The sequence below is a fragment of the Drosophila teissieri genome, chromosome 3R (genome assembly GCF_016746235.2).
Source record: "Drosophila teissieri strain GT53w chromosome 3R, Prin_Dtei_1.1, whole genome shotgun sequence".
Taxonomy (NCBI): Eukaryota; Metazoa; Arthropoda; class Insecta; order Diptera; family Drosophilidae; genus Drosophila; species Drosophila teissieri.
The window spans coordinates 3,575,793-3,597,542 of NC_053032.1; the positions used below are offsets into that span (position 1 = coordinate 3,575,793).

The 21,750-nt window shown below is 40.5% G+C and overlaps 2 protein-coding genes across 5 annotated transcripts; both read left to right on the top strand.

Moving 5' to 3' along the window:
- Positions 1–8,394: 8,394 nt before the first annotated feature.
- Positions 8,395–16,195, top strand: LOC122619713 (probable sodium/potassium/calcium exchanger CG1090). 2 transcript variants are annotated; one of them, XM_043796805.1, is made up of 7 exons: positions 8,395–8,808; positions 10,503–10,724; positions 10,778–11,012; positions 11,447–11,736; positions 11,794–12,766; positions 12,901–13,089; positions 13,148–16,195. In XM_043796805.1, the coding sequence occupies exons 1-7, from the start codon at positions 8,806–8,808 to the stop codon at positions 13,156–13,158; spliced, it is 1,923 nt and encodes a 640-aa protein (XP_043652740.1). In that variant the 5' UTR covers positions 8,395–8,805; the 3' UTR covers positions 13,159–16,195. The 2 variants fall into 2 exon arrangements, with proteins under 2 accessions (XP_043652740.1, XP_043652741.1); XM_043796806.1 differs by lacking the exon at positions 13,148–16,195 and having other exon boundaries at positions 12,901–13,094.
- Positions 16,196–18,420: 2,225 nt separating this feature from the next.
- LOC122619807 (sideroflexin-1-3) lies at positions 18,421–21,641 on the top strand. 3 transcript variants are annotated; one of them, XM_043796985.1, is made up of 7 exons: positions 18,421–18,565; positions 19,264–19,432; positions 19,489–19,638; positions 19,743–19,860; positions 19,924–20,085; positions 20,964–21,091; positions 21,151–21,641. In XM_043796985.1, exons 2-7 carry the CDS (start codon positions 19,270–19,272, stop codon positions 21,393–21,395), a joined length of 966 nt encoding a protein of 321 aa, XP_043652920.1. In that variant the 5' UTR covers positions 18,421–18,565; positions 19,264–19,269; the 3' UTR covers positions 21,396–21,641. The 3 variants fall into 3 exon arrangements, with proteins under 3 accessions (XP_043652920.1, XP_043652918.1, XP_043652919.1); XM_043796983.1 differs by lacking the exon at positions 18,421–18,565 and adding an exon at positions 18,727–18,870; XM_043796984.1 differs by lacking the exon at positions 18,421–18,565 and adding an exon at positions 18,750–18,902.
- The last annotated feature ends 109 nt before the right edge of the window (positions 21,642–21,750 follow it).

The following is a 21,750-nucleotide window of genomic DNA, read 5'->3' on the forward strand; positions in this document are numbered from 1 at the left end:
CAAGAAATTTGTCAAAAGCGTACTTTGTGTGCCTTCAACTGGACCTGGCAACACACTTGCGCGGCACCCACGTCTATAGAATCTTGATGCTTATTTAAAGTTTATACGGCCGGACATGGCTCGACTTGGCTAGTGATCAAGAATATATATATACTATATACTCTACAAAAACGAGAGCAATAATTTAATATTTTCTAGAGCTATGCTCAAAGTCGAACTAAAATATGCCTTAAAAAATGAAAGAACGAGTTAGTCGAGTTGCTTAACTATTTGATACCCGTTAATCAGCTAGTGTAAGTGCAAAGGATACCTTCAACACTAACAGTTTAAAGCGGTTTGTGTTAGAGTGAGCGTGGCAAACAGTTTTTTGCATATCGATAGAAATTTACAATACTAACAAACAAATGAAAAAATATAAAAGCATTTTTTAAAAGTTTGGGCGTGGCAGTTCTTAGCGGTTTGTGGGCGTTTGAGTGCGCATGACAACATGGGCGAACAAACTTAGGCTGCGTCTATGTCTCTGAAGTCTGCACGCAGAATCTCAACTTTCTAGCTTTTATAGTTCCTGCGATCTCGACGTTCATACGAACGGATAGTCGGACGGACATGGCCAGATCGATTCGGCTATTGATCCTGATCAAAAACATATACTTTATATGGTCAAAAACGCTTCATCTTGTATACCCTTTTACTCTACGAGTATCGGGTAAACAAGTTTGTGCATTTTTCATGTTCATCTGTAGGAAAACAATTAATTCTTTAATGTCACAGAATTATTTTGGTTTTCGAAAATTAAATTAAGGGGTCAAAATTTGATCACTTATACAACTGTCCATTACCGAACGAAATTTTTGGCAAAGCTCGCGGAACTGAAAGCTACCAGAAAAAGCATAAAAAGGCCTGGACGTTCCAAAGACAGCCATCGTTCCTCGTTATGGGTGTCAAGGGCAGCAAAACAGGAGAACCAGGAAACTGGGAAACCGAAATGCGAAAACATAAATCAAATTAGTTTTTCAGGCGAATGCACTCGACTAATTCCTGTGGCAAGCCCCTATGCGGGGAACACGGTTGCTCTTTTCTGGGAGTTGATACCGCAGCAGTCATCGAAAAAAGGTTGTGGCAACCCATACAGACCGCTAACTACCGATGAGCATTCATCCCGTGACACAATGCCGCGAGTATTGGCCGTATCGTCCATTAAAAGGCACGTCACAAAAGCCACCCCGCTTTTGACTCGATTCGCGTCTCCCTTTCCCAGGATGCCAGTACTCGTGATAGGATCGTTATCAATTGTATTGAAGTTTCTCGACTTCTCTGTGGCGCACGCTGATGGCCACCTCCGCCGTTTTGGGGCTCCCGGGACAGCTGAGTGGTGCATCTCGCCTGACAACAGAGAGATCTTCAGGACATCTGCGACTGCAGGAACAGCTGCTGGGTCAAGCAATGGCGGCCCGGGATAGCTCCGCCTTCCGCGTGCGTTTCGACGCCTTCAAGTCAAAACATTTGGGAGAGTCTGAGGCAAGAATTCAATTCAAACTCGGCTGTCAGTACTGAAAACCACTTAACCTCAAATCCGATAATCCGCTTGTAACGAAGACCATTCATGCGATGACAACCGCATATGGATGGTGGCCGGCAGCCCAGTGGCAGGATTTCATTTAAATATTTCTGCGGGCTGCGCTCGCATATGCTCATAAGGCTGCTTTTTTGTTATCTGTCAAGTGTTGACCTCGGTGGTAATCGTTCTATTATTAACAGATATTTGCATTCAAACAATGACGCAGTTGGGCCGGTCCGCCTAAGTCGCTGTTGTCCTTACCTGTAGTGGATATCATGGATTGTCGGATTACAACAGGACATTTAAATAGTAACGGGGAAGTTAAGTTATGAAAGCCCCATCTGTGAAATTAAAAATTGCGTTCCAAGCCTTTTGGTTTTTTTTTAATCTTAGGATGGAAATGTGTATTTATAAGAAAAGGGTACAACTACCAGCTAGCCAGCTTAATCTAATGAGAACTTTTACTTATATGACGTTTGAGTCTTCTTCTTCTTCTTGTCCGGGGATTCGCAATTCGCAGTGCCGTTTAGCGCAGTCGCCTTGCTAAGCGGTTGGGGTGTAAGTCCAGTCCCTCTGCTTTTTTTTGTCACCTCCTGAATTTTGTTTTCTATTTGTAATATACAAATATATATACATATACAAATATACAAATACAGAGAGTATTTAATACAATGTATAACCTTGATATCACGTTCCATATCAGAGCTTCAAATATACCACGGAGCTTTACAACTGTTCCATTATGTGAAACACCAGAACAGTTTTTTATCCGGTTCGCGAATTTAACAATCGCGCATTTGTCTGCATTAATGCCGATGTTCTAATTTGCAGGCCAGTTCTGCTGTAGTCCGCTAGTTTCTAGGTTGATGCAGCTACTTCTTGTTAAGACCTCAGGGTCATCAGCATTACTGTATGGGTGCGCATATCTGCGGTGGAATACAATGTTGGCCCCAGAACTCTTTCTTGAGGAACGACTTCCTCAATTCATTTTAAAGAAGACTTGCATCCATCGGTCGTCACGTAAAATTTGCGTTCTTCCAGCGCCCGGGTTTTCTGGCCATTGTATATTGATGGTGTCTCCAAAATGCAATGATAAATGATAACTAGGCAACAGGATAAGTATCTTCTTATTTTACTTACATCGAATAATTTAAATTTCTTCTTGAAATATTTGTGTCTGTAAGGTAATGAAAATATTACCAGCAAATTGTGTATGAAATAAATACAATACAATACCAAGATATAACGCTACAGTCGAGTGGAAGTGCAAACGAGAAATTTCTAAATTTTGTTTGGCATTTAGATAGGTTGGGAGAAAAAAATTAAATTAAAAAAATGTTAATTTTAAAACGTGTGGCGTGGCAATTGTTTTTGGGCCAATTGATAGAAATGTTCAAGACTAATAAAATAATGAAAAAAGAAATCCGACATTTTTAAAAGTTATTGAACAGGTTGTGGACGTTGTGGACGTTAGAACATATGGAAACAAACTTGCGATGCGTTGTTGTCTCTTTAAACTGCATTATACTATCTATCCTCATACACTACGCGCAACGGGTATAAAAACTAAAATTTTCATGCAGATTGCTTTAAAACTGAGTGACTAGTTGGTGTAGAAACGGACGGACAGCCGAACGGACGGACATTCATACATATGTATATTGAATTGGCTGCTCATACTGTCTCCTTCACTGCGTGTCAAGCTTTTGACAGAAATAAATATACCCTCTGCAAGGGAATACAAATAAATTGTTTTAGCTTAGGGCTTTCATAAAATAAGCTCTTTGCGTATTAGCCGATGCTAGTGGACTTCAAATGGAATCGGAGAAATGTCTACGCGTATGCAATCCGTTCAATTGACCGTTGGACACGCTTTGCAGCTTATCGTGGATTTTAAAAAAGAAATCTTCTTAGAACTCCCATGTTTTCAAAGGTTAGTGACAAGGAGGAGCGAAAATCGGTAGCAATTGTTTCTTCCTGGGCCCTAATTACAAGACCTGCTAAGACGGTACAGGAGCTGCCCGAGCATTGATCCGCATAGAAAACTAAGGCATTAAGGGTGAAGCGCAATTCCATGCTGGCTTAATAAGTGGTTTGGCTCTGCCACAATAGCCGTAAAGTCAAATGCAAATTGAAATGTACGGTAGTGGGTTTGAGGACAAGTAGTTCTTCAGAATGCACACAGTGCTAGCGTTGCTTATCCAAGACTCGTCTTCGGTGTTTTATGAAAAACCTTTTCACACTTAGTTATCATTGCTATTCCGGCCGACTGACCTCTCAATGGGGAGATGCAAAGATTTGTGAAAGAAACATTAGGATATTGGCTATTGAAATGGGTCTGGGTGACGCGGCTGTCACACGAGGTGCAATTATGATTGAAAGGTGCAAATAATAACCGATAAATTCGTGTTTACCTAAAGACTTCAGTTCGTGGTCCATCTCCTTCTGTCCACTTTCCATGATGAATGAATGGCAATCCTGTGAATAGGACGGATGAATGATGAACTGAGCTCGCACTGAGCCGCTTTGAAATTAAGCCCTCACCCATTGTGCACTACATGTAGGTGTACATTGCGCAAATCTCCTCGGGCGATCGGGATCAATCAACCATGCGAATGCATTTTATCACGGCCAACGTTGTCTGAGGGCCTTACAATTGTTGAGAGTGCCAAACATTGGTTTTTCGGTTGATTGATCGGCTTTTGGCTTTCAGGCTTCATGGCAAAAAATTTAAAAATATATATAAAATGTCGTTTTTCAATAAAAAATGTGATTCTGAACAATTGATTGATTGCAGCGCATTGATGGTCTCCAATATAGCCAACAAAACAAATTTAATATGGAGTGTTCGTATGTCATTTAATTTATAATATTCATTTATATTCATTTCCAGCATTAACATAATAATGAACATAAGATACGCTTGCCACAATTCCAAAACCACTTTTTAAGAAAGCTTAGTCAAATAATTATAAAAGAAAAACTTTTTTTATTGACACGGTCGAAAAGTACTTTAAATTAATTGGTGGTAACCCAATAAACGTTGATATTAAAATATATGGTAACCTTGTCGTTTCCTGCCCCGTGCGATCCACTGCGATATGTGACTGTCCAAAAAACCGCAAAAACTACTATCAATTGGTTATCATAAATTTAAATTACTTCCACCCCTCTTCACCTAGGCGCTCCCAGCCTAAGCCCAAATCCAGCCCTAGGGTTTGTGGACTCTTGCTATTAGGGGGTTGGACCTGGGGTTGAAACCATGCTGAAATGTCGCTGTGGCAGGGTGAGAATGAGAGCGACGAGAACCTAATGAAAAAAAGGGGCGACAACGAAGCCATCAACACGATTATTTCGCATAAAATAAATTGATTTTGGCTAAGAGTCAAGGATCGCCTTTGAGCCCAAATGAAGAGGAACGCTGTACAGATCGAAAACAGAATAGACAAAACAAAAACTGCGCTTGAAATATGTCGAAATTTGTCCACAATAAGTGTTTTATTGAATCGCTAAACACAAAGGATTGACTCATCCCCGAACCCGAATTCATCACCGCAATAAACCACGGCCCAGCCACTCGATGAGGCAAAGTGAACAATGCCATCGGACAATGGACTCGGAGACGGCGAAAGTAGTGGCACGTCTTCGCCCCTAGGTATCGAGAATCGGAGGGCCAGCCGACACCTTCGACTGACACCTTCCCCCGGATTTCTGAATAGAAAGTGGGACATGAATAATGACAAGCGAGCCAATTGCGGGTTGTTACGTAGTTACGTGAAAAAACGAGTCAACTCGAATTCTTTCTTCCATTATGCCGCTGGCGTCTTTGTCTCGGATTGAATGAATTGAACGTGGCACCTTTGGCAGCCGCTCAGGAAGACAGGACTCCTGCGGTGATGTGGCTAGCCCGTCCCGTTTCCGATCTTATGCTTCTGTTGTAGACATTGGGTCGCCGCCTAAATTGAGCGTGCGCAATCCATTAGCAGCCGCATTTTCGTCACGAAATTTGTATTTAGTTTAAAACCTAATTCGAAAGTATGGGGCCCGTGAAGTATGCTACGAGAGTCTTTCAATACTTGTTTCATTCATTCTAAAACCTGTCATTTAAATAATGATAAAGTGTTATTTACACCCACAAACTTCTTTAATCAAACAAAAATGTATCCACGCAGATGGAAGCTAGAAATAACCAGAGAGAATGCTATAGTCGAGTTCCCCGACTATTTGATACCCGTTACTCAGCTAGTGCGAAGAAGAAATTTACACACTGACAGTTTTTGGCGGTTTGTGGGCCTTAGAGTGGGAGTGGCAAAAAGTTTTTTGGCCAATCGAGAAATATAATATATACAAGACTAACAAAAATGTAAAAAAATATCAAAACATATTTCAAAAGTGTGGGCGTGGGAGCTTTGGGCGGTTTGTGGGCGTTAGAGTGGGCGTGGCAAAAAAATTTTTTAGCAAATCAATAGATTTTTAACAGACTAATAAAAAAATGAAAAAAACCATATAAAGTATTTATATTCTTGATCAGGATCAATATCCGAGTCGATCTGGCCTTGTCCCTCCGTATGAACGTTGAGATCTAATGAACGATAGAAGCTAGAAGGTTGAGATTAAGCATACAGATTTTAGAGACATGTTTTTTGATCAATGCTGATACGCCCACTCGAACGCCCACAAACCGACCAAAACTGCCACATCCACGCTTCTGAAAAATGTTTTAATAATTTTTCAGTTTTGTATTTGTCTTGTAAATTTCGATCGATATGACAAAAATTTAGATATGTAATAAATATCTGATTGTCGGGGAACTCAACTATACCGTTCTCTCTTGCTAAATGTACTTTTAATAAGATTATATTCAAATTGACTTCAGTGAATCATTTACTAAGGAAACTCAATTTATTAGCTTTCATAACCTATCATTTAAAATGAAGTTAAGTTCTCCGTGTCTGCTCTGGCGTCCCCAAGAAAGCCATCTGATGTTTACCTTATTTACTAACGTTCCCATATTTATAATTCGTTATATTGTATTTCTTAGCGCAGCTGAATTTAAGATATGCATGCAGTATAATGCAATTTTTTTCGATTTGGACTTACAATCCGGTCTAGACTGCTTTTAAAAATGATAGCGTGACATCTTAATAGGCGTTACATACATCCAACTTGTAAGCTAAGTGTACATAGGTATGCTTATTGAACCAAATAAATCTCGTAGACGATCTTGGCGTTCTTTTGGACACAAAACATTTTGATCATATTTCATCCATGGCGAATTAAGACATTGATCAAAGGAAATCGATTATTCTTACATAGCTATTCTTTTTTCGCTTCCTTGTCCGGGTCTTTCATACGCATAAGGTCCCGAACACGAAGTTCAAACGTCGCATAAATTCCTTCTTGGTATAATTGAAAGCTCTTACTTGGTTGGTCTGCTCAGCTTTTTTGGGCCAAAAGGACTAAGACTAAATTTTCACTCCCCTACTTTGTATACCCTTTATTCTACAAATAATATATATATATTACTTGCAAAAGATACCTTAAGGTAGGCTGGACCTAGCCACCTAGGACCTAGCATAAAATGAAAGCGATATATTTTCGTTTTATTGTCACCCAAAAAACCTCTGCTCTTTCCAAAAAAATTCGACTATTTCTCGGGTTTGGCAGACTCGGGCATCCTTGCGATTCCAAAAAAAATCATCGACTTACAATTAAGCCATAAACTGTTACAATTGATAAAGTGTAAACCGTCATATTTCTAGGAGGGGCTCAAGTATCTCCGGAGCGATCCCTTTAATTAGACGAATTGTCTATTTGTAGGTGTTAACAAGTAAATTCGTCATTGTTAAAGCGGTTTTTCTGTAGGTGACGATTTAGCAGGACAACGGAGATATGTCCTCTAAAGAACTGTGTTTTCGCAGAGGCATGCCTAGCTGGCGGCAAGATCTGAAAAAGCGGCAAGTCACGTTGCACCTCTAAAGGATAATGTGGCAAGATCCAGACAATTGCTGTCCTTAGCGGCACTTCAAATAATGCGCTGATAGAGGTTGCTTGTTTGCTGACTATGCCGTCGCAATTGACGTTTGATGGCTAGGCAGAGCGCAAATAAATAATAATCAAACAAATACATACAAATGTAGGCTTCTTAGGCTTACGAATTTCTCCAAAACAGCCCTGCATGAGGAGCTTTAATATCGATACAAAACTGTAAAGCAGGAATAGTAGATCAGCTCGTATAAGAACAAGGGAAGGAATAGACGAGGTCTCGAGTACTGCGCCCCCTTTTGTTTCTTTTTGTCAATTTCTTGTGTGCTATGCCATCTTATAATGTCCAAGAAAATAAGCGTAAAGCAATTAAATACTTCGTACAGCTGCGAAAAGATTTGAATAAGTGCCCTACGTATATTTTAGCGTTTAAAAGTTGTTGAAAAATAAATTAAATTATTAGGAAATAAACAATTGCTGCTTTAATTAAGAAACTTTATAAACAAAAACAACAGAACAGTGTCAAACACTGAGAAATTTGTACATCAATACATACATATACATATGTATAGCTTTTCGCCCTTCATTGCCAAAAATGTTTTTGAGGGTGCAACGCTGCTCAGACCACGCAATGAAAAGCTGTCCACAGATGGCGCTACTGGACCACCACTCACTCGCACATACGCTCACCACCCACTCTCACCGAAGACATTTTCCAGGCGTCGCACTTTTTTATTCCACATTTCCGGCCGAAGCGTTCGGCTGTGGTGGGTTGCCACTGGGACGACCGCTCCATCCGTGCGAAGTTGTGAGCCAGCCGACGCTGCATCAGTTCGCGCTTAGACGTCATCGGTGGAAAACCAGGCCAGCTCGGTCCACTCTAGCCTCGTCTCGTCTCGTCTCGTCTCGTTCTGTCTGGCCTCGACTCGTTTTAGTCCGTGAGGTACTTGATCCGAACCGCACATACTCGCCCATGTTCGTCCGGCGGAGGAAGAGGGCCAAAATCATCGATTGTAAAATGATATGCTAGGTGAAACCCTACCTCGAAGCCCCCAGTGAACCGAGATTAAGTGAAATGCCGATGGATTAGTGGTGCTTGAACCAAGTGAACTCAACTCTCGGCTGACTCCGCACATGTTTTCCAAGGCAACGGTTTCTTCTGTATCTGTATTCCGCAAAAAATCTACCTACCGCCTGTAATTAACGAGACCACAAATCCGCGGAGAGTGAACCTAAAGCAGCGCCACCAGGAAACAGTGAAAATGGTAAAAAGTGATTATGAAATGGCCCACAAGGTGCCAGCCTAATCCGCTGAGCAATGTTAACACACATCCTTTGCCTTAATGCAAATTGCGAGTCAATTGTCACCACTCGTTTCTTGTTCAAGGAGCAGAAAGGGGCACAAGCAGAGGCAGCGTATTTGCTTTTTTATGCCCCATTGTTTTGCGCCGCTGAAGTAAAACACAAGCGTGTATGATGTAAGCTGAGCCACCACAGCTTTCCTCTCCTCTCCGCCCGCTACTGTCCCCTCGTCTATTTAATAAGCATAGCCATTAATTTTTATGAGATGACGCCGTCATCGTGGATTCCTTCCTTTTCTACCCATATCTTTTAGCAGCAAAAGGAGGCAACAACAGCATTAGCCGTAACAACAACGATAACTAAAGGCAAAAGTCAACCGAAAACCACTGCGCCCTCCCGTTCTAGCAACCATACCCAACAGCAAACGGGAGTAAAGGTGCTGTCAGCGCAGGAGGCCCAGGGGGCGAAGCAGGCGTAACTGTAAATCGATATTTTGCGGCATGACCGAGTGGCCCGAAAGGGGGGCCACTGGGCTTACAGCATGGTGGCTTTGGTTCTGTTAGTCACTCAGTCATACAGACGCCGCCGAGGCTTTGCATCACGCCTCACGATGCTATTACTGTATCGCAGTGCCGTTCGTGTTTAATGGAGAACTCCCCAATTGCTCTCGTTCTCTCTTCAGAGAGAGGGAGAGGCGAGACCCGTTGCTCGAGAATTTGCTTTTAATGTTCTCTGTTATTACACCAGCAACAACAACAAACATAATGACAACTTTAATTGTTATATCAGATCTGCGTTTATAGCTTATGGTGGATGCAGAATTTTCAGAACCTTTGGAGTCGGGAGATAAGGTCCATGATGTTTGATGGTATAGAGCATTTACTTGATACTATTTATACCCGTTACTCGCAGAGTAAAAGGGTATACTAGATTCGTTGAAAAGTATGTAACAGGCAGAAGGAAGCGTTTCCGACCATATAAAGTATATTTATTCTTGATCAGGATCAATAAACGAGTCGATCTGGCCGTATAAACGACCGTCCGTCTGTCCGTATGAACGTCGAGATCTCAGGAACTATAAAAAACTAGAAAGCATGCAGACTCCAGAGACATAGACGGAGCGCAAGTTTGTTGACCCATGTTGCCCACAAAACGCTCAAAACTGCCTCACCCACACTTTTAAATATTTTTTTTGATATTTTTTTAATCTTATAAATTTTTATCGATTTACAAAAAACACACTTTTGAAAAATGTTTTTGCCAAAAATCCTTATGCCACGACTACTCAAACCGCACACACCGCTTAAAACTGTCAGTGTGGAAATTTCTCCTTCGCACTTCCACTAGCTGAGTAACGGATATCAAATAGTTTGGGAACTCGACTATAGCGTTTTCTCTATTTTTCAATCATGTTCATCACATTGATTGGACTCACCTTGGTCTGTTATGCTTTAAAATCTGGGCCATGTGTAACAATTAGGCGTCATACACATATATCAAATGAATTATAGAATTAATTTATATATTGTGAAGCAATGGAACTATATATCGTTTTTAAGTTCCAAATTTTTACTGGTCGGGATCGAACATCAGAGACGCAAACACCTGTTAAATAAATGATCTATTGTTCATGTATGTTAATCGCACTAACTTACAGGTTGTACGCCGTCGATCCCGCCGTGCCCGCATGTGGAACATGGGTCTATTGTTCTTAATCTATTACTGCGTCAGCATATATTCCGCAAAGGGGGACTCCAAAGACGGACAGTCCCTGCCTCTGGATGTGGGCGCTTTGGCCGAGGATGCTGGCGACGCCGAGGCGAACGGAGAGGATACTCCAGAAAGAAACAACAACCTGGACACAACCCTGTCGTTTGAGGTACCGTGTCTTATAGATCTAAGATCACGTCTAACTAAAACTCTTTCCGATAGCCTCAGGCGACCACGCAATCGACCCCCATTCATGGCGCAGTTCCCACTTGGCGCCCAAAGCGTGACAACTGCACGCCCCCAGCAATCGAGCAGTTCCCACAGCCGCTAATGAACAAGTGGGCGCGGCAGCACGGCGGCCTAATTCTTCACATACTGGTGGCAGTCTTCACTTTTTTCGGGTTGGCAATAGTTTGCGATGAGTACTTTGTGGCCAGTCTGGATCGGCTTTGCGAGGGTAAGCATTAAACCAAAAAAATTTTAATATATTTTTCAAATCTTTGGGCGTGGTAGTTTTGGGCGGTTTGTGGGCGTTAGAGGTGGCGTGGCAACATCAGTTAACAAACTTGCGCTGCTTCTATGTCTCTGGAGTCTGCACTAGTGAGACATCTTTCTCCAACGGTCCAAAACATGTATCTATGTATGTAGCCATCCTATTTACATGTTAAGATACTTTTAATTTTATGTTTTATCCTTTACTATATGAATAGCGATTTTGATTTTCAATCACCAAAAATCACCGTAATGTAAAGAAATTGGTTATATGTTATATTTTGCTAACGAGGTGTGAATACTGCAAATTTCAAATGTTTCACCAATTGGTGCAACGAAAGAAAAGGATATCCTAGAAGTGATATTATAATATTTGTTTCTCGTTGTTTTACATTTTAGAGCTAAAGCTATCGCCAGATGTTGCGGGAGCCACGTTTATGGCTGCCGGCAGCTCGGCACCTGAGCTGGCCACTGTGGTGATAGGAGTGTTTTTCGCTAAGGACGACATCGGAATCAGCGGGGTCATCGGATCGGCCGTATTTAACATTATGTTCGTGATCTCCGTCTGCGCCCTGTGCTCGGGTACCGTCTGCCAATTGAACTGGTGGCCCCTGGTGCGGGACTGCTTCTTTTACTGTGTTTCTATTCTCGTAATGTTAATAATCATCTTCAACGACGTTATATCCTGCGTAAGTTACAACACAATGAAAACATTCGTCGTCTAATCTCTTTCTTTCTTCTTTCAGTTTGAGTCCGTCGTCATGCTCCTCTGCTACGTAGGATACTGCGTGGCCCTCCACTTTAATACGGAGCTGGAACACTGGGCACTGGGTCTGAATTTACCCTTCAAGCTGCCCAGTAAGGAGGAGCAGTCAGCTCTGGTAACCTACAAAAACGTGCCAGAAGGCTCGTACACCCAGGAAAGTGTCGCTCAGACCCAGGGACAGAAGGCCACAAATGATGGTGAGAGCAGATGTGAGAAGCCGCAGAGCGATTACCAGAACTACAGCGATCCGAATACGACCTGGGACCCAAACGCCGCCTGGGGAGATGAGAGCCAGCCGAATCCAGTTGCAAGTCCGCCCGTTGACGACTGGGGCACGCGGCACAGCGGCCAGGAGAACATGGGCTACCATGCCGACCAGCCTGAGTCTGTGGTCACTGGCGAGGAGGCAGTGGCGGCTGCCAAGAGTGGTGGCCAGGGTGTGTCTACTCAGGCCACCTCGGCCGGAGGCATCGACTACTACAAGTCCACGGAGAAGCAGCGGGAGCCGCGCCGCGATCCTTTAGTGCGGCCCACGGAAGGAGGGCTGCCAGTCCTGGTGTTCTGGTATGTCGTCTACCCGATCCACTTCCTCTGCAAGAAGACGATGCCCGACTGCCGGCAGGAGCAGTATCGCAACTGGTACCCTTTCACCTTCCTAATGTCGATGGTGTGGATATCGTTCTACTCCTACTTTATGGTGTGGATGATTACCGTGATAGGCTCCACGCTTGCCATTCCGGATACCGTGATGGGTTTGACGTTTGTGGCCGCTGGCGTGTCTGTCCCGGATGCCCTAAGCTCAATAGCCGTTATCAAAGAGGGCTTTGGCGATATGGCCGTGTCGAACGCAATTGGCTCGAATGTCTTTGATATACTAGTGTGCTTAGGTCTTCCCTGGTTTATACAGACGGCTATCATTAAGCCTGGCTCTCACGTTAACGTAATATCCAAGGGTATGTATCGCTTGCGTTTCTCTCTACCTTGTAGTCATCGCCGTGTATCGGTGCCATGAGTGTCTTAGCTGAAGTAGCAGCGCACCCGTTAAAGAGCCCCCCCTCTATTTTTTCCTCACCATTTCGATTTTCAGGACTGGCTTACTCCACGCTGTCGCTCTTCTCCACCGTTATCTTCTTGATCCTGTCGACGCACTTAAACGGATGGAAGCTGGACAAGCGACTGGGCATCATTCTCATGGTCTGGTATTTGTTCTTTATCACGCTGGCGTCGCTTTACGAGTTGAATGTCTTCGGCTACATGAACCCCCCCGAGTGCCCCAGTTAGTATGCCCCACAGGTGCAATCTTGATTGACTCTAATCGGTCAGAATCATTTCAGGCAACTACTAAACGCCGGACGACGACAGCAGTGGATCCACATTTTCATTGCCAGCACCAAGTTTCGAATACCATATTTACATTTTCGTACATTTAGAGTTGTTCAAAGCCGATGCTTAAACAAACTGAAAACACTAAAAAAAACGCAAAGAAACGACGCATTAGGAGTAATATTTACCTAACGTTAATTAGAGGACAAATTTAATACTCAAAACGCGTTTTACATGGATTTTTACATTGCACCAAAGGAATGATAAACCAAAAGATAAATATTTTACATGTAAATTTATACTATATTTATTAATACGCATTGTATGGACACATAGGAAAATGATAACCACCAATGGTGTAATTTCTTCTCAATTGATTAATTTTTTGTAATCTTCGCAATTATATTTAGATCACATTAAAAAATGTTCGTGAACTTCAAAACAAAACACAGTCTTTGTGGACTCAATTTTTTTCATTTCTGCGATGATCATTGTAAAACTTGCATAAGATGATTGAGTGTTTTATAATGAAATTCATGCAAAGTGTTTAAAAAATTATATAAAGAGGCCCACTAGCCGTATATACTATTTCTATGATTTTCAACGACATAAAAAGATTGTTAAAATTCCAGAACTCTTAAAAAATTTCTCAATTTAAAGGGAATTACACATGAAAATGTAAGAAAAGAAAAGTAAATGTAAAGCAAGAATACAACTGTAGATAGGGAGACAAATGTATTTTATTAAAAACATAGAACAAACTAAATTAGCTATATGCAGAAAAGGTTTTAGTTAACAACACAATATGATCCACACAACAATCAAATAGTTATGCGAATTTATAATATCGCGTTATGCTTATGTATATACTTTTGAATCAGATCGCTTTCGTATACGTTGATTAATGATAGACTCTAATTTTCGGATTTTCAAAAGATTGTGGAAATTACTCTTCTCCTAATATTAAACCAAGAGAACGAATATTCGGAGACAGACCAGATATGCAGAGCTATGAGCTGTGGAACAAGAACAACGAATTTTATTTAAAATTTGATTACAATGTTTTTTTTAAAGAATTTCAAACAAATGTTAAAACAATATTAAAATTTAACTTCATTTGCAATCAATTATTTAACGAAACTACATAAAACGTCCTAGCTGTTCGAAATATAAATTAGCAGTAAAGTGCAAAGACTTTAATTACGACGGCAATTAATCGAGTCAATTTATTATTGTAAATAATAACCACATATAAATATTTATTGAACAATGAAACACATATAAAAAAGTTCAGGTAAATTGCGCTGCATACTATGTTCAAACCCAGACCTTTTCATTGAGACCACCATCAGTAGCACAATTTACAACCTTTTGCAGGTTGGTTATTTCAAAAGTTCATAGTCATTCAACAGTACAACTCTAAACCATACCAAGAGTATATTTTAAGTATGTGTTATTTGTCTATTTTAAGACAATTTAAAGCACGCGTTATATGATGTTAGCCGTTAGCAATATGTAATTACTTTTCATCCAACCCAACTTCTGAATTTGGTCCGAGTGCTGCTGATTATTCATCCTCACAAGAATAAGTATCCCGTTGAAGCTGGTGGTGACTCTTGACTCTTGACTCGAAAACAGAATCAGGCGTTTAGCTAAAAGCAGTGTCTGAGACAAATAGTATGTATCCAGTATATGCACCCAGTTATCTACATTCAACATCCAATACTAGTCATTTAGTAAGCACTGGTATGTAGACAAGCTCAAATCATAGTTTAGTACTACATATATAAATAAACATTAATTCTACATTAATTCTTTATACAGAGCGAGGACATAAATACATTTACATATACAAATATATATGGAGGTAAAATGATATTGTTTAAAGGCTATAGTTTATGTACACAATCTTCCAGAACCGAATCAATCACAGCCTAGGCACAGTCATCTGTGTTCAAAACAACAATATTCCTACCTTCCACTTTCCACCCAGCAACCAAGAAAGGTCATCAGAGTCGACTTGCGAGCTTTACTATGCAATTAGAATTCAGATCAAAAATATCTTTTCCCCTTTCTACTTTCAGCAAATTTTTACTTATTTCTGTTGACAATATTATATATATATATATAATACATATATACATATATACATATGTATTTCAGTAACAAAAAAAGGTTATTACTTAATTCGTTTTAACATATAATAGAGAAAAAAAAATAATTTAAACAGTTACATTTTCAAATTAGTGTTTTAGGTTAATTAAAAAAGTATTGAAAAGGACGATGTTCTATTTTTAATAATATAAATATTTTAATTGTATTTTTTCAAAGTGTGTCAGCAAGTCGGATTTACTTCTTAAAAATGTATTATCTTTTCTTATAGCAAATTACCACAGGAGCCTTAATGGTTGAAGGAAAGTGACTATGCAGTCTTTTAATCCCATACACACACACAAAATCAACGTTACAATCGATTGCAATCGTATGAACAATCCGCCAATAAAAAATGCTCACTTAGATTTCTCCGTAAATGGCTTGCTAAACACAAGTAAAAGGTTCTTCCTACTCTACAAAACTTGTCGATCCAAATTTGTAAACTGTCATTGTCGGTTATGTTAAAAATACAGAAAAACAGTGAAATTCGATTGAAATTATTTTTAATTTACCTCTTTGTCAGAATTATATCAAATATAATAGTTCGTGTTATCTGAATATTATGCAAAAGTGCACCTATGGAGAAAGTATGCAAAATTATGCAAGCTACTATGTTAATTGCGGAGGATCCAAGTTATCTTAGGATTCTGGCCATAAGTAGACACTCAACTAAAGAAATATTTCCCATAAAAAGTTATACAATGTACAATAACTGTTACATAAACTTATACATACTTACAACTATAACATGCTATACCAAAAAATACAATAAATGTTTACGTCTGACATTTGTGTTACTTAGTCGTAATTGTTTGCAAAAACTATATTGAAAACTGTTTATAAATAAACTTCGAGGAGATAACTTATACCTGTTGGTGGGGCTTTACTTGAAACACGAAAACTATTGCTAATATACAAAACTGTTATGTTTAGTTAAATATGAATTTCGAAAATAAATGCATAACTAAAAACAAAACGTGCAATTGAACCTCTTTCAAGTGTTTCTAGTCCTTTTAGTCTACGAAAAAAGGATACGAAAGGGTGTGTTTTTCCGAGTTTTAGAACTTTATGTTGGCATTACTTTTCAATATGGCGACCGTTTTAACAGATGTTATTTTGCAATGTTATTTTGATAATGGTTCCGTGCGAATTACCTATCGCGAATGGACATAGTTCCATTTTATCGTCGACAAAATTGTCCATCCGAGCCGATAATTCGAATATTCATGGACCGTTTTCGAACCACGCTTTCACTTATTGATAACTTGCCTCGCTTAAGCCGCCGTACAGAAAAAGGTATTGCAGCTGTAGAACGTAGCACTGGGAAGACCAAATCAAAGGAGCTGGGTTCAATAAAATCGAATTTTTGAAATTTGAGAATTGGAATCGTTTGCCCATGCTTGCCCAACAATTAGGTTTTTTTTCCCACGTCCAGTTTTTGAGATATAGAATTTTAAAAATTTTCGAAAATTTTTTTTTTTAACATTGTTAACCCACTCTTAAAATGTTTTAAAAAAGTTGTAGTTTGAAAAATATAACCCATTGAAGAATTTGCATGGGCAAACGATTCCAATTCTCAAATTTCAAATATTCGATTTTACTGAACCCAGCTTCTTTGAGCGGGAAGACCCGAAGGAGTCCATCCGCTGTCGAGCGAGAAATTGGATCTGTGTCCATCTACTCTATGGAAGATTTTGCGGAAGAATCTTGGCTTTCGTGCTTACAAATTCAACTCGTGCAAGAATTAAAGCCAAACGATCATTAAGCAATGCGTAGATTCGTCGAATGGGCCAAAATGAGATTCCCGTCGTTCCCAAATTTTATTAGCGAATTTTGTTTAGCGATGAAGCGCACTTCTGGTTGAACGGCTTTGGCAACAATCAAAACTGCCCCATTTTGCGTGAAGATAATCTTCAATAGTATGTCGAAACACCGTAACAGACATCCAGAAATTGATTTATTTACAGACACGTTTGGTGACCACCTTATTTCACGTTTGGACCTGTAATTTCGCCTCCCAAATCGCCTCCCAATGCGCATAAGGCACAAACGCTGACAAAATGGAGGTCGTCTTATTACCAATATACGGGCACAGATAATGGAAAAGTTATCGAAAATTTGACTTCCAGATTGGACTATATCTGACAACATATATGTATATATATATATATATATATATATATAATGCCAGAAGATTATTGTTCAGATAAATACATATTGCAATTAAAAGTTCTTACCTCTAAAAAAAACACGCTTTGTTTTAATCGAATACATGAAATTTTTCAATGAGTAAAAAGTATTTGTATTCTCACTGGCCGAGTCGATTCGGCCATGTATGTGCAACACATTAAGGCAACGTCCTTTTAAACCGCCTAGAAGCTGCTCAAAACTGTTACGTCCAGACACTCTACAAATGTCTGTTTTTTTTTTGTTGTTTTATTATTTCCTGAACAATTTTATTGGTATTCCCAAATAGCTTTGAATACGTCCACTCTAACGCCCAACAAGCAAGCTGTCACGCCATTGTTAGGCAATTTCTTTCAAAAGAATTTTAAAACTGCTTCCTAACACTGCCAATAACTGAGGGACGGATACCTGATAGTCGAAAAACTAGACTATACCGTTGTTTCTTGTTTTAATTCTTAACAACATTTCCAGTGTGGCGTGACAGGTTTATCCATTTTGTAGGTATTATAATGGGCTTGGTCAAAACGTTTTTGGTATTCCAATAGAAATTGCAAGACGAAAAAATATCAAAAGTGTGTGCGTGGCAGTTTGGGCAGGTTTTTTGGCGTGGCAAAAAGTTTTTGTCACATCAATACAAATTTTTTAGGACTAGCAAAAAAGTTAAAAAATATAATTTTCCAAAAGTGTGGTAGTGGCAGTATTGAGCGGTTTAGTGAGAGCGACAACATTTGGAAACAAATGCTTGCACTGCGTCTATGTCTCTGGAAACTTTCAACATTCTGGCTTAAATAGTTCCTGAAATTGAGAATATATATACTTTTATGTTCAAAAAGGCTTTCTACTACCTGTTACATACTTTTCAACGAATATAGTATGTATATACTTTTACATAACGAGAATGTATTTAACCATATCAGTCGCTATAAATTGCCAATAACCAGTAGGCTATGTTTCCGTAAAAGTGTCTAGGGGGTCACAAAAAAGATAAATTTTTCTAAGAAAATCGTCATTCTAAATTTGTAGTTTCATATTGGCTATAAAAGCGGAAGCCCATAAGGCACCGACTTAAGTGTATTACCGTTTAAAGGGTATCCAAGTCCATATCCGAAACATCAAATGCTAGACCACCACCTGGTAGCCCAAGCCCAGCTGTTGAATACCGCGCACGCACCAAAGCTCTCTCCCATTCTCACACCCTTTCCAGCCCCCGCCTTCCAGCTTTTCCCGACTATACAAGCGTTACGCATACACATTAGTCAGATGGAGAGGGGGAAAGCTTTCTAGAGCTCCAACCTGTGTCGGTGTCTTCCGTTCAGTCGTCGGTTGACTTCCAAATTGGTAGCAACGTGTGGGTAAAAGTGCTCCCACTGGAAAATCCCTTCAGAACCAAACTGTGCGTCTGTGTGCACTGCTACTCTCTTTTGTGTGAGCTGTGTTGGATAAAACCCAAAGATCTGTTAAAACCTTATCATAACAGTAGACTATTATATATATAACGATTATATAACTTTCGGAACTCTTGAATACAGAATAGAACAGGCACGTCTATCGGGCGTATATGTACATACATTTATACAGAGTGTTTTCTGGTGCCTACATATACATGAGCAAGATGCGTTGTCGGGAGAAACTTGTTGATAAGGCGACTAAGTACGGTTACGAGCATCGGGTTGATAAGAGCAGTTTTCATGGGCGGGCCGGGAAACATAGTTGGCGAAACGTAGAATTCCGCTTTGAGAACGCAAATACATAAACTGCGAACAATTCCATACTGATTACTTTGCAGGCAATCATGAGCCCTCTCCCCCGAGTTAACATTGACGAGCCGAAATATGATCAGAACTCCTACTTGGGCAGGGCCAAGCACTTCTTCCTGCTGACCAACCCGCTTAATGTGCTGGCCTCCGACTCGAAGTTAGAGGAGGCCCGCCAGATAGTGCTGAGGTACCGGGCTGGTAAGAAAGTCGAGTCAATCACCAATTTAGCTCACTAATCATTTTTGAACTTCAAGGCAAGGATGTTCCCGAGTGCAAGACCATCGAGGACGTGTGGCGCGCCAAATACCTGTACGATTCGGCGTTCCATCCGGAGACCGGGGAGAAGCAGATAGTCATCGGGCGCATGGCTGCGCAGATGCCCATGAACACAATTATTACCGGCGGTGCGTATGAGCGGCGTTTTCGGTTCGCAATTGTAGTCAAATAAACTATATGCTTCCGCGCTGCTGATTAAATCGAGTACAATAATAGCTAAATCACATTCCAGGCATGATGGCCTTCTACAAGACCACTCCCGCCGTCGTCTTCTGGCAGTGGTGCAATCAGACATTCAACGCCATTGTCAACTACACGAACCGCTCGGGCACCTCGCCCATCAGCCAGCAGTAGGTACATCTTCCCAGCCGTAATTTCTGACACTAACTTCGCCGATCTCGTTCCCTGTCCAGGCAACTAATTACCTCGTACTGTCTGGCCACTAGCGGAGCCTTGGTCACGGCTCTCTCCTTGAACCGCGCAGTGAAGAACATGAATCCGCTCTTGGGTCGCCTTGTCCCCCTAGTGGCAGTTGGTGCCGCCAACTGCATCAACATTCCTTGCATGCGGATGCAGTAAGTTCTTTTAAGAAATAAACAAGATAGAATGCGGTTGTGGGCGTTAGGGTAGGCGTGGCAACACTAATCAAGAAACTTGTATGCCTCTATGTTAATGGAAACTGTATGCTAAATCTTAACTCTCTACAGAAAGGCAGACATGGCCAGATCGACTCGGCTAATGATCCTGATCAAGAATATATATACTTCATATGGTCGGAAACGCTTCCTTCTGCCTGATACATATTTTTCAACGAATCCAGAATACCCTTTTACTCTAATAGTAACGGGAATAATTAAACAGGAAATAAATAAAATAGGATTATTTTGATTCAAGCAATTCGGTAACACTTTTATCGATATAGATTAGGCACTCACGGAAAATAATGTTACCAACATTTTGTCAATTTATCCTTCTTTTTCCGGGTTGGAAACGTGCTTGTTGCTCTTTAATCGTAACTTAAATTGTATACTATATTTGACGCAAAGTATGTATGTATGTAACAGGTAAAAGGAAGCGTTTACATTACCATTGTGCAAATTTCTTTCAAATAACTGCCAAGCCAAGCCACCTGATTCCTATACACCGGCAGTGTTTTTTATTATGATTTTAGCGTGGTCAATGATTTCAGAGAGTGTTGGTCCATAAGTGTAGTCGCCGTAATGTGGGACTGCCAGGAAATCTGGGAAACAGTGGCAGTTTTGCATATCTGCCTAACACTCATGTTAGCTGACTAACGGGTATCTGATTGCCCAAAAATGTTTACTAGAATTTATATTTTAAAACATTGTATATAAAGAAGTTTTAAACGTATCTCGCATCGTATTTAAGTTTATCGAAACGTTCTTAAAGCAGTAAATTATTGTGTTCAATACAAAATCATCATCTTTTTTAGAGAACTACGGAACGGAGTGACGCTTTTTGATGAGCACAGTAACGAAATGGGCATCTCAAAGAAGGCGGCCGTTGTTGGAATCTCAACCGTAATCCTGAGTCGAATCGCCATGGCCATACCGGGAATGAGTACGTTTCCTTGCGCACAAATAGTGTTTATGCTTACGATACCATTTTGTCTATTTCAGCTCTGACACCGGTGCTGATGAATGTCCTCGAGAAAAGGGGATTCTTGGCTAAATACCCGCGATCCAACGCTCCCATCCAAACGCTCTTCTGTGGATTCGTGTTGCTTTTCGCCACGCCCCTGGGCTGCGCATTTTTCAAGCAGCGAGCGGACATTAAAGTGGAGAGCCTTGAGTCGGATGTCCGCGACAGCATTAGAAAGAAGCGTCCAGATTTGGAAACTGTATGGTTCAACAAGGGCCTGTAAGGCCATAGCACATTACGAGCTTAACGGAGACAATAGTGTTTGAATGAGCCTCTATTTATTTATCCTTCTTGCATTTATTGGCATTTTGCCTGTTGACATCCGTTCGAAATCCTCCTGATATTAGCCTGACCGCATATTCTTACCTTTCACTGTAAAGCGACACGTCAGGGAATTCAATTTTACAGTGTGTATTGTAGTGATTGTGTAAAAGTGAAAGAAACCAAAATAAATTCTGTTAACTGTTAACTGAACTCAGTTTAAACTGAATGCGCATCTGGGCGAATTAAATCGGGATATCGACTGTTTATCGATGACTTTATCGCACTAGCGATTTTAGCGTTTCTCATAGCCGTGA

What these genes read in the sequence shown, in the direction of transcription:
- LOC122619713 (XM_043796805.1), top strand. An exon ending in ACACAACCCTGTCGTTTGAG is followed by an intron (nt 10,725 to 10,777) that starts GTACCGTGTCTT and finishes TCTTTCCGATAG; the next exon opens with CCTCAGGCGACCACGCAATC. An exon ending in TCAACGACGTTATATCCTGC is followed by an intron (nt 11,737 to 11,793) that starts GTAAGTTACAAC and finishes TTCTTCTTTCAG; the next exon opens with TTTGAGTCCGTCGTCATGCT.
- LOC122619807 (XM_043796985.1), top strand. Translation starts at nt 19,270, where the DNA reads ATGAGCCCTCTCCCCCGAGTTAACATTGACGAGCCGAAATATGATCAG. An exon ending in AGTGCTGAGGTACCGGGCTG is followed by an intron (nt 19,433 to 19,488) that starts GTAAGAAAGTCG and finishes TTGAACTTCAAG; the next exon opens with GCAAGGATGTTCCCGAGTGC. An exon ending in CATGGCCATACCGGGAATGA is followed by an intron (nt 21,092 to 21,150) that starts GTACGTTTCCTT and finishes TGTCTATTTCAG; the next exon opens with CTCTGACACCGGTGCTGATG.